General features: G+C 40.0%; 2 protein-coding genes across 3 annotated transcripts in view; one reads left to right on the forward strand and one right to left on the reverse strand.

Annotated features, from left to right (window-relative positions):
* Nucleotides 1–5,315: 5,315 nt before the first annotated feature.
* On the forward strand, nt 5,316–16,720 carry LOC148088750 (protein NSUN7-like). Its single transcript, XM_087799737.1, has 11 exons — nt 5,316–5,445; nt 7,064–7,122; nt 9,149–9,279; nt 9,345–9,497; nt 9,557–9,740; nt 10,677–10,890; nt 10,951–11,094; nt 11,158–11,259; nt 11,324–11,441; nt 12,412–12,532; nt 14,050–16,720. The coding sequence occupies exons 3-11, from the start codon at nt 9,173–9,175 to the stop codon at nt 14,794–14,796; spliced, it is 1,890 nt and encodes a 629-aa protein (XP_087655863.1). The 5' UTR covers nt 5,316–5,445; nt 7,064–7,122; nt 9,149–9,172; the 3' UTR covers nt 14,797–16,720.
* The window catches only part of apbb2b (amyloid beta precursor protein binding family B member 2b), a 36,391-nt gene continuing 33,130 nt past the window's right edge, over nt 15,004–18,264 (reverse strand). For both annotated transcript variants that reach the window (XM_087799695.1, XM_087799688.1), the window contains one exon: nt 15,004–17,254. In XM_087799695.1, the coding sequence (XP_087655821.1) occupies nt 17,084–17,254 (171 nt within the window). In that variant the 3' untranslated portion in view covers nt 15,004–17,083. The remainder of the gene's footprint in view (nt 17,255–18,264) is intronic.

The raw sequence follows: 18,264 nt of genomic DNA on the forward strand, positions 1-18,264 counted from the left end.
CTCATCCCATAATGAGCAGCTCTGACCCTGCCCTGGTTACAACACAAAAGACATAGAGATTCTCTGCGATGCAAGGCCAGACAAAGACAGAGAAAAAAAAATGTTTATATAAAACAAGTGGAGCCAGTTAAGTCCTGACAGGAAACGTTTGTATTTTCACTGGAAATAAAAAATACATATTGTGTGTTGATGGGATTGTAATAACTGTTTGTTGTTTCAATTCACCTACAAATCATCATCACTAAACGTTGGAAAAAATAGCATTTTGGGTCAACACTTAAGCTTCTATTAATAGATTGTCTCTAGGAAGTAGTATTAGGTTCTCAATGTTCCTCAAAAGACTAAACAGAATGAAGTGTATCAGTCACTGCTGTGACAAACACACATGTGCACGGTGCTATCTCAGGAATGTCTACACACTCTGTCTCTTTTCACCTTCAATTCGTGATTTAGAAATGAGTCTCACCCACTGATTGACGACAAGATTAACGCCATTTTTAATAATTTGTTTTTCCTTTAAATTCAATATTTTGACATGTTTCTGTGATATTTCAGTTCGCTCTCTAGACGCTACAAGAAGAAAATTCATTAATTAATTCTCCTGGAACTTTTTCACAATTAATTAAGTTATTGTTTGATTTGAATTTCCAATCAAATCAATGTTACAGTTGCACATAACTCCCAAATCTATGTCTAGCTGAATGACCCTGTTCGTTAAAGAGGTGTATGTTACCTGTGGAAAACAAGTTTTCACCATTGAAGGAAACGTTGCATTAAAGAAAGTATATTTAAGGGAAGTGACCACCATCGCCTTTACAGCTCCCCCAAAAGATTAGACCTTTATTGACAAAATTCCAGGTCGGCTTACAGGCAGCACGACCCGCCGTCTCCAACTGGGCTGATTATTAAATACACTGTAACACACACAAAAACACAACACACACACACCAGCCAGTGGAGGCCTGTTGTTAGGCGACACTGATGACGCGTGTTGAAGGGATAATCTCTCCAGCTGGAGTCTCACCCTCTTGCAACCTCTGAAGGCTACAGAGCAGTCACGCTTTTCCAATCCAACACTATTTATCGCTTCATGTAGAGCAGAGGTGCCCAGTTGGTCAATCTTCATCTACCAGTGCAGTTGCCTCATGTAGATTCTTGGGATCAGGGCTAATTCCATCACTCAACTTTAGGTTTGAGCCCATAGAATGGCCGTTAATGTTTGAAGTAGCTCTCTGACATATTTGAGATAGGTTTCATAAAACAATAAAGCCGCTGATGGGGTTTCATGATACAAAGTTCTCACTTTTTTTAATTACTTATTTGATCAGTTTCTGCTCTAAAATATTTGGTTGTGGTCAGTTTGAAATGACTAATCCCTCTAAATTCATCATCTTTAACCTGAGAGCGCCACCTACTGAGCTCTAAAGATTATGACTTGAAACCCCAACCATCACCACTGAGGGAAAGTATCTACCTGTGTAGATCTACACTCAGATTTCATTGGTTCCTTCATATGCCAGGGACAGAAAGTATTATCTAGTCTCTAGAAACAGAGTTATGATTTATGAACGCCATACTCTACGCCAACATCACCAAGAACTACCCACTTTTGAGAATACACGTAGACAATTGTGTGTCATTCATAATGTATCCATTGAAGAAACCTTGTTACCAGTGAGACTTAAGGCAATATTTTGACTTGATGATGGTTGACACTTCATCAATTCTCGATAAAACAAGAGCATACAAATCTCAGTTAGATGAACTGACGCCACATAACATTTCCAAACTTGTCCTGTATTTTGTACTAAATCATTGTTCAATAAACTTAACCTGAGGTGTGCCCATGCTATCGCGCTAATGGTATGCTAACCTAATGTTAACCTAATGCTAAATGTGCTGATTAGAATAATTTAAAAACAAATAGAAGTCAGTAAAATATACCTGCAATTGCTAACACGCTTTTAGTGAAGATGCTTGTGTTCTTTCTACTGATTAGATCATGCAGGGAAGAAATCGTGGGATATTCTTTGTTTTGAATTTAGATTTGCGGCTAAGCTAACTAGCGTTATAAATAAAGTAACAAAATCAAATTCCAAACGAAAGAAACATTGATGATGTGGTAACATACTAACACAAATATCCCATAGTTTTATACATCCGTCCGTCCGTCCGTCCGTCCATCCATCCATCCATCCATCCATCCGTCCATCCGTCCGTCCGTCCGTCCGTCCGTCCATCCATCCATCCATCCATCCATCCATCCATCCATCCATCCATCCATCCATCCATCAGTCCGTCCGTCCGTCCGTCCATCCATCCATCCATCCATCCATCCATCCATCCATTCATCCATCCATCCATCCATCCATCCATCCATTCATCCATCCATCCATCTATCTATATTGGTTGACCTTGACACGGACCAAAACATCCCGACTGCTATCCAGATCATGAATATTGTTTAATGTAATGTAATACGTATTCATTTTACGTTAATGTCTCTTATTTTATTTTCATTTATTGTATTTTATATTACTAAACCTTTTTTTTATTTTCCTTAGTATTATCTCATATTTCATTTTTCAGAAATTTCCCTGAGAGTGTCATCTCAAAGGGATCAATAAAGTGCAGTCTAAGTCTAAGTCTAAGTCTATATTTATATACTGTAATGCCACCACAACAGATTCCTGTGTTGTGTTTACAACGCTCGCAATAAAAGTTTTTGATTCTGATTCCACGTTTTTTTATATATATATTACCAAAATCTATTAAACTTACCCGGACAAATATACATTTTCGTATAGACCATTTTTACCATGAAAGTTACACTTCCGCAGCCCAGCCACTAGAGGTCAGAAGAAATCTTGTATACTGTATTTCGCAAGCGAGTGAAACAATTAAATAAATGTAATACATTGTCCTGGTGTGGTGTGTATGGATGGAATTAAGTTAAACAAACCATTTTAATTAAATTTATATTTACTTCAAACGCGTCTACGCTTTAACGAGCATTGTTCACACTGTTGTCATGGAAACGGAAACTCTAGACGAAGAAGGCACAAAACCACGCCTGATAAAGAGGGGATGTTGTCATCTATTTAGAGGAGCACATTTTAAATCGACTGGTAGGTGACATTGGGGGAGTGGGAGGTAACCCGTGAGAAGATGAGCTGTGATGTTCCAGAGAGCAGGATCCTGAGTGACAAAGGTAACGACCTGCCATACAACTTTAAACAGCTGATCCTTGTGAATGCAGATTATACTAATCTGCTGAAGCCCTTTCTTTCAGCTTGGCTTCTCTCAAGTGGAATTGAGAGTTTCTGCCGCTGCTTGCTTTCCATTAAATCACTGCAGTTAGATAGCTGTTAATTTATTCCATTAAGTGACATGGTCTTATTGGACACGCTGCACAATTCTCTTCCACAAACACAAGAAACTTAGTGACTTTTTCCATCAATCCATTTTAATTAGATGACAGGGGTTGCAACAATTGTACCTTTCTTTCTTTCTTTCTCCTGTATTAAGAAAACATATGCTTTAAATGAAACGAAATATATGACCTTGTGGTCGCTCACCTTGACCCAGACATAACACAAGGGTTAAAAGCGATTTAGTCTGCTTCGTGTTTCTGCAGCAGATACCTACAGAGAACATATGGAGGTCCTTGAAGAACAAATAATACAATGTATAAAATATTCTGTAGAAGAAGATTTTATAACCTGGTCTGTCAAGTGACCATATGATGGTCTCGTCCATTCAAGTGGTTCATTACTTGATTTGAACACTGGGTAGCAGCCAAATAGTGATCGGTGTAAATGGAGACGCAGTGAAGGAAGTTCTTTGTGATGGTTTGGAGAGGGCGCATTATTTATTTATGAGGCTTTTGACAGCATCCTCAATTGCACTCACAGAAAAAAAAAAGAAAAGTTCAGGGAAGACAAACTCTATATTATCTGCGTTGCCAGAATTAAGAATCAAGCTGTCTTAAAAACAACGTTGAAAATCCACAGAGATGTGGGATCATGGACGTCCAGGAACAGAAAGAGGCTGAAGAAGACCAGCCAGGGGTCAATGAGAAAACTTTCCCTTACAGCAGATGGTTACAGGCAGTCACAATCTTTATTAGCAGTAGGATTCTGGTTACTTTTGGTAGGCAGGTTAACTTGTGGTTGTGATCCCACCGAAAAACTCAAGCAGACTTAGGAAGGAGGAATTGATCCAGAGATTCCAGAAAAAGCGGTTTAATGTTCCAACTTGCTGCCCTAAGCCTGCACGAATAAGATGTTTCTTGAAGGAGTCAGTAGATCCATCAAGTGCAAAGAGAGAGGAAGATCGTTCCAAAGCTTAGGAGCAACAGCCTGGAAGGATTTCTCTCCTCTGGTTCTGAACCGTGTGTGAGGAACCATCAGTAGATACTGATCCACGAACCTCAGAGCCCGAGCTGGGGTGTAAGGCTGGATCAGATCAGTGATGTAAGGAGGAGCCTGACCATGAATAGTTCTGAAAGTAAGAACCAGCATTTTAAAAATTGACCCTGAAAGAAACTGGCAGCCAGTGAAGAGATTTAAGGATCGGAGAAATGTGAGTTCTTCTACTAGAGCGGGTCAGAATTCTCGCTGCAGAATTTTGTATCAACTGCAGGCGCGACAGCTGGTTCTTGTTAAGACATGAAAATGTAGAAGTTATTGAAGATCAGAAACGGGAAACATCTCGTTTCAAATGGAACTTCCCTGAAAAAACTTCAGAAGATACCTCTAAACCTATCAACCTAGCAGCAAATAGATATAAATATTGGGAGTGGCAAAAAACTCCAACGATAGGGGGGAGACTAAGAAGTGATTAAGAGAAAATTTAACTGATTGAATCAGATTTTTTGGATATCTTGTCAGGACACAAGATTCTCTGACAAGGTTACTGGATTGTGAAGTAAGACGGGGGGAAAGACCATCACTCACAAAGTCACAAAGTAATGCTGAAGTAAACATGATACAGAGATCTGTATGTTTGAATATCTCCAACACAAGGTTAACCAACCATCTCTAAGTTCCTTCAAATCTTGTCAACTGATGAATGCACCTTTTATCTGACTAAAACTTTTTGAAAGAAGAAAGTATGTTTAAAGATATTTGTTTCTATTAGAGTTTAAGGGTAAACGTGTGTTTCAAGCTTTTGAAAAAAAAAAAGTTTTCATATAAATATGTGATTCTATTTTTTGTTCGACACGGCAAATCAACACACTCTCCCTCCTTCTCCACACAGTCTTTCCTCTCGCAGACACTGTCTTCTTGATGGCAGCAGCCACCTACCAACACCTGCGCAAAGAAAAACCTGTGTCACATCAGCTGCTGCATTATGGGAAGAAGACGGGCACACAGATCCCCGAGAGCGGAGACAAGAAATCTCGGCGGCAAGCGTTTCAACTGGCGTTCAGCACGATCAAATGTAAGTTTAAATCATTCACTGAGTCGATGAAATTAAAATATTTGTCCACAATCAACCTAAACACACGTCCCGACACTCATTTAATCTTTAGTATCTGTACGACTCTAGCTGCCTCTTAGACCGCCTGCGTTTGCAGCCATGTGCCAGCTCTATATTGAATCCTGAATAGAAGCCACAACTGCAGAGTCCAGATTAAGTTGAAGTGTTCCACTTTTATGACTTGTCTGGGAGGTGCAGCAGCCGGCTGCATGTTAGGTGATAAGAAAAACCACTACACGAGCGCTAGTTCTTTGAACCCTCCGCTCTGTCATTTTAAATCGATGGTCCAACACTTTTGTTGATACTGAGCTCCAACGAAGGTGTTCCAGGTCAACTGATTCTTGAATTTTGAACTCATTCCTGTCTGCCATCAATTACCATTTTTAAATGAAATGTACTTCGTTATTAATTTTTTCTTAAGTTTTATATGTTGTTTTAAGGGTTTCTCATCGTATAAGGGTTGTTTTTACAAGATCAGGGGTCTCCAAACCGGTCCTCAAAGGTCCGGAGTAGGGCAGGTTTCTGTTCCAACCCATCAAGAGGACTCCTTTTAACCCAATCAGTGGACTGTCAGTCTCATAGACATATATACATAGACGCTGCATCGACTGCTGCCGCCCACTAAAGCGGTGTGTATACAAGGCGGCCATCTTGGTACAGTGCCACTGGCTCCTACAGTGTTTACACTATAAAAGTCGTCATAAATCGCTCGTTTGTCAAGCTTTTTTCGCGTGGTTTGTTTTTCAAACCTCAGACCAGATACACAGACATTATTATATATATATATATATAATTATAAAAAAACATTTTGGATATGATGAATTTGATAGGTGAAACAAATACCACCCAAACCTTTTAAAAATCGGTCCAAAATTCAGCGAATAATTGTATTTTAAGATTGAGACGTACCTAATTCCCTGCAGTTCTTAATGCGCCGCTGATGACACTCTGATGTCATTGTACCAAGATGGCGGCGCTTTATATACATCCATCCGTAGTCAATGCGGTGTCTATGTAGATAAGTCTATGGTCAGTCTGGTGTTGCTTGTTTCAGCTGAAATCTAATTGGTTAAACTGCAAATGCTTGATCTGTTGTAACAAAAAACCTGCACCACCCCAGACCTTTGAGGACCGGTTTGGAGACCCCTGCTTTAGATTGATGGCCCCTGAGGGTATTTCATAGTTAACTGCTCACACCTGTGATGAACACCAAACGTAATTACTGACACCAGTACCACTACAAAAACTTCTACTTCTAATTTTCTTTTACTTTTACTACTTTAGTTTTCCTGCGTTAGTTACAATCTAATTTCTAATAAAACCGCTCTCGTAACTTCTGAACGACTAGAGCTACTGCTGTAATATATTTAACTATCCAGTTTATATTGTTCTTATGAACACAACTTGTTATCCAAGCATTCCTATTTTTTTTAGCTATTTACAATATGATAAATATGTGTTGGGTTTATTGTAATATTTAAGTCAACATCAACAAGCAGGTAGATCCAAGTTGTCAGTTCTGGTATTATGAATGAAAGCATATTTTTCTTTTCTTAGAAGTCTGTTCTAATCCTTACAGACCAAGATCTGCTGGAGTTCATCATTACGGACAGCAGCTTCCTCACATCACAACATCTGGTGAGTTCTCGTTGTTTAAACATTTAAGAAGTAACTAGATAAGAGTCTGAAAAGGTGGCATTTTGTTAATACCTTAATTAAACCTGGATATTCAAAAGCTACCAACAGCTATTCATGTAAGGAGTGAGTTAAAGTATGTAAGTTAAGTACACTATAAGTGTATAACTAAGTAATCAATCATTGATAACAAAAATATAATTGAAAAAATTCAACAGATAAAAAAATTATAATAATTATAATCCGCTGCCATCTTTCATGTACATCAATTCTGGTTAAAATGTTATCCAAACTATGGCACATTATGATTTTCCCCTTTTTTTAGTTTGATTATCGCCTTGTTAGTGTCTTATATTAAATGGCAACAATGCACATTTCTATTGGAAAAAGTTGTTTAAGCTCATGCATGATACTGTACTATGACCCCGCAGAGCAATGTTCAATTTTCTTTTTATGAAATTAAACCTACAAAGAAGTTAATTTTATTGGTCATTTATGAATTATTAATTGGTTAAAACATGATATAAATTAGTTTTGGGTGTTTTTTTTATACAATGTCCAACTACATGTGATTCATTCACTGTCATCAACTTCTTCACATCTTCTCTCTGTGAGTCAGAATACACTAAACTGCTCAGAAGCAGCAACAGTGTAATTACGTGCCATCTGTATTCAGGTCTGCGCGTCGTTGCAGTGTTTTTAGTTGCTAACGTTGCATTAGGTCCAGAATGTAAATGTGTAGAACACACAACTGTGTGCAACACACAAATGTAAACAACGCCAAAAATGTGCACAACACACAAATGTATTCGCTGCTCATTTGCATATTTTCTACTCAACTCCGTGAATGGCTTTTCTGCTTGAGAAATTGCTGCAAGAATTTTTTTTTTTTCGTTCCTGCTTGAGCTGTGGTTCCCAACTCTGCATTCTGGGGACCGGGAGACATTTGTTACCAGGCCGCAAAGAAAGAAAAAAACAATAAATACTCGGTTCTATTGATTAAATATTTGACTAAATAATTTCCCAAAGGAGACCTCCTGAGGGATCAATAAAGTTTTACCTTACCTTATTATTGGAAAGGATTTTATTTAGAAAAAGACTTATTCACATGTTGTAAATGTTGAAGTCGTCCTCTTCAAAATGCAGTAGTCATTCATCATGACGTTGCTCCGTTTTGCAGTTATTACTTAATAAAGTTCTCTCCCGTCTGAAATCTCACCAAACGAGATTACGGTTTAAATTATACATTCTGACATCACTCAGGTGGAGGTGTCTCCCCTAGAAGCCCTAAATCAGTTAAGTTCCTACATGTTAATCGTGAATCAAAATAAATATTTATGTAAACATGGTGAGAGTTACTTCTGCCTTTAGGTGTTTTTGTAATGTGTACATTAAGCAGCAAACCTTATTTTTATTAGTCGTTTTTAATGTACAAAACGGGAGTTTCAGGGGTGAGTTTGAAATTTACATGAGTCCTTGAATGCAACTCATGTTTTTGTGACCAATCAGAGCAGAGTGGGCGTGGTTGCTTGGAAGCGATTTAGTCTCAGCTGAAGCGGAGAATTTTAAGTGGGCGAGGCTTAAGCGTATTTTCTAATGTAAATATATGTATTAAATGAGAGTTTTGTGCAAAAAGGAACATACTGATGAGTATAATAGAGGTCCTAGAACAATTTAAGGGACACTTAAATCAGCACATTAGGTGCCCTTCAAATAAAATTGGCATGTGACTCTCAAATAGTAAAAAAATGAGAAAAACTAAATATTTAGAAACAAAACTTCTGTGCTGCTATTAAAATATCTGTTGATCCCGCTAAAACCTTCTTCTGCTTATTCCATTCTGAATTTGGATGGATGGATCCCAGCTAGATGACAAGCGGCACATACTCTCACCTTTGGGCACTTTAGACTCACCAGTCGGTGTTTTCCTGGACTGTCTCAATCTCAACTAGTTCCCTAGATACAAACAAGAACTATAACTTCTTGTTTTGTCCATCAACATTTCTGAACAAAGACTTGTGTTCTGCAGCCGTCTGACTCGCTGCCTCTAGTGATGGTGATGCTGTACGACCTCCAGGACCGGAAGTTTGTTCTGCGACCGATAAGAGACTCGAACGAATCAAGCCGGGAAGTGCGGAATCTGGAGAAAAGCTTGCACAAGTGCGTATGAAAGACCAACCATAATGATGGGAAATCTTTCACATCTTTGCGTTCAATCGTATCAGGTGGAAGATCAAGCTGGCGGCTTCCTCGGCTCGCTACAGAATCAGACGGAACCTACAGAGTGTGTCTTTAATTCTCCCTGATCTTGTAAGAACCAGACAGGACAGGACAAAACTCCTGCCACTTTACGCGTGGGTGAACACGCTGAAGTCCAGGTGAGTGGACTTAGACTAGCATTTAAGTTTGTCATGATACAAAACAATCTTCTTTGCAGCATGGAGGACGTGTGCACACAGCTGCAGCATGAAGGACTGTCTGAGGTCAAATGTGTGTCTGAAATCAGAGAGTCAACATTCTGCCGGGACCCCTTGTGCCTGGACACACTCGTCCTGTCCCAGGATATCGACGTCCGTTTGCAGCAGAGTGATCTGAGCACCAAACACGTAGTCAATTTACAGGTAAGATTGTGGCCGTAACTGTTGACTAGAATTGCTTTAGAGAACTAATCATCCTTTGAATTGTATTTTGTATTTGTGTAAATGTAATTTCACATCAGCTAGCTCTGTAGTTGTTTAGCTCTGACAGGATCATGTAAGAAACACAGTAGTATTTCTAATATACTTTAAGATCCTCCTCTTGACTTTTACATGTTCTGGAACCAACAGAACAGTTTTTTTCCCCTCGTTCAAGAAGCCTCTGGATTTCATTATTGTCTATTGATATTTAGTTCTATAATGTGTATCCTGGTTTTAAAAATGCAAGTGATATACATTATTAAGGCCGAAAAAGAGAAGAGGAATCGTTAAAAAAAAGATAAAAATCATCCAAAATGGTCATACAATCATGAAAGACTATTGAGAAGCCAAGCATATAAATCAATGAAAAAACAAAGAAACTTAGTTTTTACATTAAAAATTATTTATATAAGATTTCAAAGTTTATTCTTTTATATAATTTCTTTATTGTTGAAGCTAAGATGTGAACATGAATCAATAATGAGTAGATGAATGTTAATGTAACAAGGGAGTAACTAAACCTTTTAACAAAGGACATTCGAGCAACACAGAAAGAAAACGACATTTTGTATTTTTCTTAAGCTGCAAAATAAATCCATTTTCTCTTCTCTATTGTGTTGCAACTGTAAAAGTTGACTCTTCTGTCCTACTCTATACTCTTTTCTCTCACTGTATCCTCCCTCCCTCCTTTCTCCGTCCATCATTGAGGCACCCCATTATTAACCCTTGTGTCATTATCAGGGTCAAGGTGACCCGAAGGCCCGAAAACAAATGCGTTTGTGACATCCCTTGTGTTGTCTCCGTGTCTGGCCACTCTGACCCTGAGACAATGCAAGGATTAACACAGTGTCAATCATCTTCATGTCTTTGACTCTGCAGGACAGGAGCGTGTGCGTGGCGGTCAGCGTGTCACGCCCCCTACTGTACGACTGTGGCGACGTCATGGTGGCCGGTTCCTTCTCCTCCCTGACCGCCGCTCACGTCGCTGTCGCCGCCGCCGCTCGCAGTGGTCGCGTGTTGGTGTGCGGGGCCGACCACACGGCGGCGCAGCTGGAGGAGCTGCTGGACCTGCTCACACTCATGGACATCAAAAGTGAGACACAAAAATCAGCTGCTATATGATTCTTTACGACCTCATCCATGTTCCACACAGACCTGAGGGTCGTGTCGGACGCGTTCCTGGCCGTGGATGAGTGGACCGTTGCAGTCCAGCACCTGAAGGTCATCGTCGTGCTTCCTCGGTGCTCCACCTCGGCCCTGAGCGACCCCGTGTCCACCATCCTCAGTGAGCGAGGAGGTACGAGGCTCTCGCTGTACGGGGGGCTGGGTTCTGTCCAGACTAACCAGGCTTTCTCCTCAGACTGGGATCTTTTAAATCACTTATCTGCGAGTTCAGTGTCGGGAAATAAACTCCAAGCTCTAACCTCACAACAAGCTCAACTGCTCGCACATGCGCTAACCTGTGAGTTCACACAAACGCACATTTATCTCCTTGTTCTTCGCGAGTTTTTAAAGCCTTCCTTCAGTCCCAAAAGTGCAGACTGTGGTCTACTGCACACGCTCCATATATCCAGAAGAAAATGAACAACTGGTGAAGAGAGTGTTGGAAAACACACACACTCACTCCAAACTGCTGCCATTCAGGTAAGACACATAACAATTAAGTAAGTAAGTAAGTAAGTAATTTGTATTTGTATAGCGCTTTTCCAGACCAGGGTCACAAAGCGCTTAAACAATCAAAACAATATTCAATAAAGTCTATACTTTAAAGGTCAAGATAAAACTGATAACACAACAGGAGTTCCAGAAAATCAAGGAAAAGCCTGAACAAATAAAAATGTCTTAAGATGTTTCTTGAAGGAGTCAGTAGATCATCAAACACAGAGGGAGAGGAAGATTGTTCCAAAGCTTAGGAGCAACAGCCTGGAAGGATTTCTCTCCTCTGGTCCTGAACCGTGTGCGTGAAACCATAAGTAGATTCTGATCCACAGACCTCAGAGCCCGAGCTGGGGTGTAAGGCTGGATCAGATCAGTGATGTAAGGAGGAGCCTGACCATGAATAGATCTGAAAGTAAGAACCAGAATTTTAAAGTTGATCCTGAAAGAAACTGGAAACCAGTGAAGAGTTTTAAGGATCGGAGAAATGTGAGTTCTTCTACTAGAGCGGACAAGAAGAATTTGGGCTTTATTTCTCATTCAAAAACACAATTCAAGATAAACAACATGGTGGACATAGTGAAGAGCACAGGTTTGAAAGGAGGGATGAGGTGGGAAGAGTGGAAGAGAATGACTTGCTATGGCAAACACAGATGAGAAAATCTCAAAGAAGAAGAAAAAAGAGACTTATTTTTATGTCTACCTCGGTGTTAATATGATTTTTTTTACGAAGTTTCTCCCTCAGCCAGAAGGAGTGAAAAAGTAAAGTGAGCTATCAGAGAGAATTTATAACAGCCATTCAAAACGAGCCGACTGCAGCGTAGTTGAGATTCCAGACGAGTCGTATTTGTTGTGATCAATAGCAGCAACATCGAGGTGCATTTATGTGGCCAAGATGAATTGACGGCGACCTGCCTCGCAGCAGAGTTTTTATGTGAGCTGTTGCTGCTTCTCTCAGGGTTAACGGCCCCATTTTCCCCGATGACTCACTGTCGGGAGACGCAGAAGCCTCGAAGTTCTTCAGGCTGGAGGCCTCCGAGTTCACCAACGGCTGCTTTGCCGCGCGACTGTCCAGACAGGTGAGCCACTGGAAGTCTAAGATGTTCTACAGGAAAGTGTGTGAGAAAGACCTTCATTTGTTTTGTTTTCTGCTGTGTTTATATCAGATGTATTCTATTAATTACAGAAGAATTCATCATCTTAATTAATAGTTTGGCCATTGCCAGGTTTAGCAAAAGCAGAGAAGATTTAAAATATAATCAGGATGTTTTCTAAATGATAAAAATTATATTTTTTACTAATTTATAAAAAAAATTCTTGTAAGTCCTGCCATAAACAGTAAACAAAGGAATTCAAAAATGTATATATGTATATTTAAATTGATCAGATTCAGCAGATGACCTCACCCAAACCCTTGCAGGAGCCACGTTCTTAAAGGTCACTAATGTTAAAACCTAACTCTCAAGACTTATTCACATGTTGTAAATGTTGAAGTCGTCCTCTTCAAAATGCAGTAGGTCATTCATCATGACGTTGCTCCGTTTTGAAGTTATTACTTAATAAAGTTCTCTCCCGTCTGAAATCTCGCCAAACGAGATTACAGTTTAAATTATACATTCTGGTGGAGGTGTCTCCCCTAGAAGCCCTAAATCAGTTAAGTACCTACATGTTAATAAACAAAATAAATATTTATGCAAACATGGTGAGAGTTACTTCTGCCTTTAGGTGTTTTTGTAATGTGTACATTAAGCAGCAAACCTTATTTTTATTATTCGTTTTTAATGTTCAAAACGGGAGTTTTAGGGGTAAGTTGTGAAATTTACGTGAGTCCTTGAATGCAATTCGTGTTTTTGTAACCAATCAGAGCATAGTGGGCGTGGTCTGGGGAGTATTTTTAAGTGGGCGGGGCTTAAGCGTATTTTCTAATGTGAATATCTTTATTGAAAGGGAGTTTTGTGCAAAAAGAAACATACTGATGATTATATAGAGGTCCTAGAACAATTTAAGAGACACTTATATCAGCACATTAGGTGCCCTAATGGTCGTCTCAACATAAAAGAAGATTAATGTTCATGTGGTTGAAAAATATATCAGTTATAAAGACTTTAAAGTTCAACTAATGTGTTGATTCAAGCGTCTCTTAAATTGATCTTGGACCTCTATTGTATTCATCAGTATGTTTATATGTTTGTACAAAACTCTCTTTTAACTGAAATATTATACAAATTTGCTTAAGCCCCGCTCGCCGAAAACGCCTTGTTTCTCTGGAGATGAAATCTTGCTTACCATAATCACACCCACTCTGCTGTTGGTGAAAACACCATGGCGTCATCAGCCCTTGAAGTCTTACATGTTTACACTGCATAACAAATGGGGTGTAGCGTTCAAGATGGATTGGAAGACGAATTAAAACTGCTCCATAAAAAATGACGTCACAATAAAAAGGAGAATATAAGCATCAAAAATTGATGCAATCATTTGTAAAGAGGACCAACAATGAATATGTAAATTAGAAAGAAAATAGTGTATTGTTATAAGCTAGGCTCTTTTTAAAGAGTGCTTCATGATTCATCTGTGTTTCTATATAATCTTTCAGGCAGATCCGACCAAGGTAGAGACCGTCCAGGATGTCCTAGCGAGAGCAGCGGCCAAAGGACTCCTCGGTGGAATCCTCTCCGAAAATAACGCTGGCAAAAAAGGCAAAAACAAAACGAACCGCATTGCTTCTGCGACCAATGGACCTGCGATCCCCTCCGGTCTGGATATAAGTGCAGAGGCAGAGACATGCCCACTCCAGTCGGATCAGGAGGACAAACACGAGGAAGAGCCGGAAGGAAGTAAAGGGAAGAAGAAGAAGAAAAAAGGGAGAAAGAAAAAAAACAGATATAATTCCAAACAGAATAGCACGCAGTCCGAGCACAGTCCGAAAACTGAGAAGAAAAAAATGACAAAGAAAAGCAATTCACAGATGAAAAAAAGCAAAAGTAAACATCGCAGGATTCCTCGTCTGACGCTCTCACTCATATCTTCAGCTAAAGCTTCCATCCCAGTCTCTACCTTAACACCCCAAACTGAAACATCGGGGAAACTGTCTCCGAAAACCCCCTCCAAGCGTCCGTTGAGACAAAACCCAGAATCTACAGACAAACCAAAGGCAGTGACCGCACAGGAAGTGCTAAGACCTGCGGACGTGGTTCTTCCACCCATTTCCTCTAGAGCCTCCAGCTCTGAAAGCAGCTCCTCCCTGTCCAGACCGTCCTCCGCCACTGCATCGAGACACACCTTGAGGACCAACTCCTCCTTTTCCATTACTCTTCCAAGTCTGAAGAAGCTCAGTGAGTAAGTATCAACATGACCAACATAGTTCAGTCCACCTCAGTCTCCTTCTAGAGGCGAGTGGCCGGAGGTCTGCCTCGCGTTTTTAACTGTAGCCAATAGCAGTTAGCAAGCCCCAGCTACCCCTTGAGACACATCACATAGACTTTGACCCACAGTCTGATAAGCACAAGTGAATTGAAGTGAACAGTTTCAAAAAGACAGAAATCAAATGTCAGTTTTCATCGCTGTTTATTCTCACGTTGGTTACATTGATAGAGTGTACAAATCAGTGAGCAGCAAACAGAAGCGACACGTCCATCTCTACGAAATGGAGTTGTGGTGTGTGCGTGTGTGTTTGAACTGGACCAAGAATCCACGGCCACTGCCTCCATCTGCATTGAAGCCGCCGAGGACTCCTGGCACCAGTCACTTGACAATATTATCCTGCAGCTTTGTGGGTTTAACCGGAGACAACAGCACAGTCCTCAGACTTCAACCTGCCTCAGTGGAAGAAAAACATCTGTCTGTATATTCCTTTATAAAAAAGAATAAATAAAATTTAAAATATTTCTGTTCAGTACATACAAGTCTTGCGAGTGTCTGTGGACATGCAAGGAAACAAACAGATGTTGTCAGATTAAAAGAATGCATAGTTCGTTGCTCAGTCGCCACAATTTCTAGTTAGCTCATATTCTTCTTATCTACAACAGTTTATATAGCAGTATTTTACACTTTGGCCACCTGGTAAAAAAAAAGCATTTCATAACATGAACATTATAAAGGTAAAAATAAAGAATCTGAATTAAAGGATAGCTTATAACAGAGACGGATGCCTAATGTCACACACATAGATGCTATGTACACAAAGGTGTGGTCTCATTCGCACACTGGAAACTGACCACATGTAGAAACACCGTTATGAATAAAAGTAAAGTAACATTTATCCAAGTTGACCGAGCACAAAATGCTGACATCTAGTGGTTCTTGAGCACTTTGAGAGAAATAACGAGTAAAGGGTATTTCTGAAACTAAGTTCCATTGAAGTTTCACGGACAGAAGACGCAGGTTTGCTCCTAGATTTGCCTCCAGATGGAATCGGACATGTGACCTTTGTGCTGCCACATTAAGGAAGCTATGAATTTAATTGGTTACCAACTTTGTTGCTGGTTGTCATCTAAAATCGAATGAAAACGAGTTCCAAACTAAACATTTCAAAAGCATTTTGAGAATTATTCATTTCATGAGTTTGAATCTACTGATTTAAAGGGTTTACAATACTTTTTATCAAATTGAAATTGTGAGTTTTTACTCGACATCCAAGTCAGAAATGCATCACATTTTGGAAAGTGAGTTGTCAGAGGCCACAGAGACGAAGGAAATAAAGTATTTGAATCTTAAAAAAAAAGAAGGATTAAACTAGATTATTCTGATCAATAAAAAATACTACTTTGACAGCTCAAATAACTTCCATCAATTTTATCAACAAACAAACGTACGTTCTTGACTGAGCCTTCTCTTTTTGAATATAAGATCCTTTTCATGATTATTTTGAATGAAGCTCAAGTCAGAAAAACTGACTTGGGAGTCAGGGAGCGAATCAAATTGTTCAGTCGGTCTGAGTGAAGATCTTTGACTTAAAATAAAACGATGAAGATGATTTTTGGTAAAAGCGTCAACAAAGCAAAACAAACACTTTTGCTCCTAAAGATTCATCTTCGATCTGTGGAAACATCCAGATCCGAACTGTAGAGTTCAAGTGAATTCTGGGCCTGGGCTTCGTTCGCCCTTCCATGACTTTCACACTATGGCTTCGTAAAAATGTGTTGAAACACCAACAGATTACTCGGGCGATGCATCACCCCTCGTTCTAAAGGTTCTGGCTGACAGATGAGTAAAATCTTCTGCCCCCCCGACCCCCAGTCTAAAAGCAGCAGCAGCAGCAGTGTAACTATATTACTTCAGAGAAGTTCATGCAGAGTTATTATTGGGACTCACAGGTGATGACAGCAGAGTGTGAATGAGTGAGGTCATGCTGGCAGCACAAACACAACAATAGCGCGAGTGTTTCTACAACTTTTGCTCTTCAGCTTTTGCTCCCTCGTCTGGCTCTTTCTATGTACAACGACCTTCATGGGATCTTCAATTGTGGACTCTCTAGAAACTGATGGCTGAGTGAGGTAAAACCTGCTTCCAAAGGCAACCAAAAAAAAACAAACTACACTCTGTTGCTATGGTTACATGTGTCTGTGTTAGCAACAGGTTCGGGCAGCAGTGGGACTGGTTACCATGGCGACGGAGAGTTGGTGAGGCCGTTACTGCGGCAGCTCGCCGACGGGCCTCTTCTGTTTGAGGGTGTCGATGAGCGACAGGACGCCACGCTTCACGCTTGTGGAGACTCGGCGGGACACGGAGTCACCGGGCGGAGACGAGGCGCAGGCTTTTTGGGAGAGTGGGCGAGCCACCAGACACTTCTGGTACCGGAGCTGAGGGAGAGAGAGATGCAAGACTAGTGTTTAGAAAAAAGAAAAGGCGCTGATCGAGATTGCTTTGTGAATCAGAGGCTTGTTACCCGTATTCAATTTTACAGTTTGTGTGACGAGCGTGAACGTGTGAGAGCCACGTATTCATGAACATGACAGCCTTTGGTTTCTAAATGCATTCTGGGAACATGTTAACTCTGGTTAGATGTGATTGGGTGGAGATGTAGGACTTTATACACATAAACGTGGATTTTGAAACCAACTGGCAGCCAATGTAATAACGGAGCGATGTGAGCTGTTCTAGAGGGGCCGAGTCAGCATGTTCGCAGTGTCACATCAAACCATCTGTAACCGATTGAACCTGGATTTATTCACGCAGGTGAAAAGGCAGTTACAATAGTCGAGCCAACAAGATATAAAGGCATCCATCAGCAATTCAAACTCTGCTACAGACAGATTTATTCGAAAGGACAATTCTTAGGTGAAACACGAATTGGTCAGTGACTTGACGTGTTAATTGAAGATTTATTACACTTTCCTTTTTATAAAAGTATTAATCTCCCAAGATTTCTAATTTTTTACTAAAGGAGAAATAAATTGGTCCAAAAATCGCTCTTTTGTAAGAGTGTAGTGATCACGTTGTAGATTGGCGCAAGTATAAAAGGTCAATAATGAATTTAAAAAATGCTCTGTAAAGCTTCTAGTAGTACTTAAAGGGCCAAAGAAATTCATGGCAGCATCTAGTGTAGCTGTCTAGGTAAGTTTGAGAGCTACAAATATTAATGATGACCTTCATTGGGCAAAAGCTCCCATATGGAATTCCAAAACTTCCAGATCTAAAAAATGTCCCATGCTACCATCCTCTTGTACTAACCAGCTCATGCAGGTCGCTCATTCGACAGTTAAATAAAATAAATATCTTTACACCCAGAAATGCACCTTAAACAAGCAGTACATTTCAGAATAAAAACTAGTTTTAAGTAGATTTTTACAACCATGGCAACTTGTGAGTC

This window comes from Callionymus lyra, chromosome 1, assembly GCF_982586985.1.
Source record: "Callionymus lyra chromosome 1, fCalLyr1.hap1.1, whole genome shotgun sequence".
Classification (NCBI taxonomy): domain Eukaryota; kingdom Metazoa; phylum Chordata; class Actinopteri; order Syngnathiformes; family Callionymidae; genus Callionymus; species Callionymus lyra.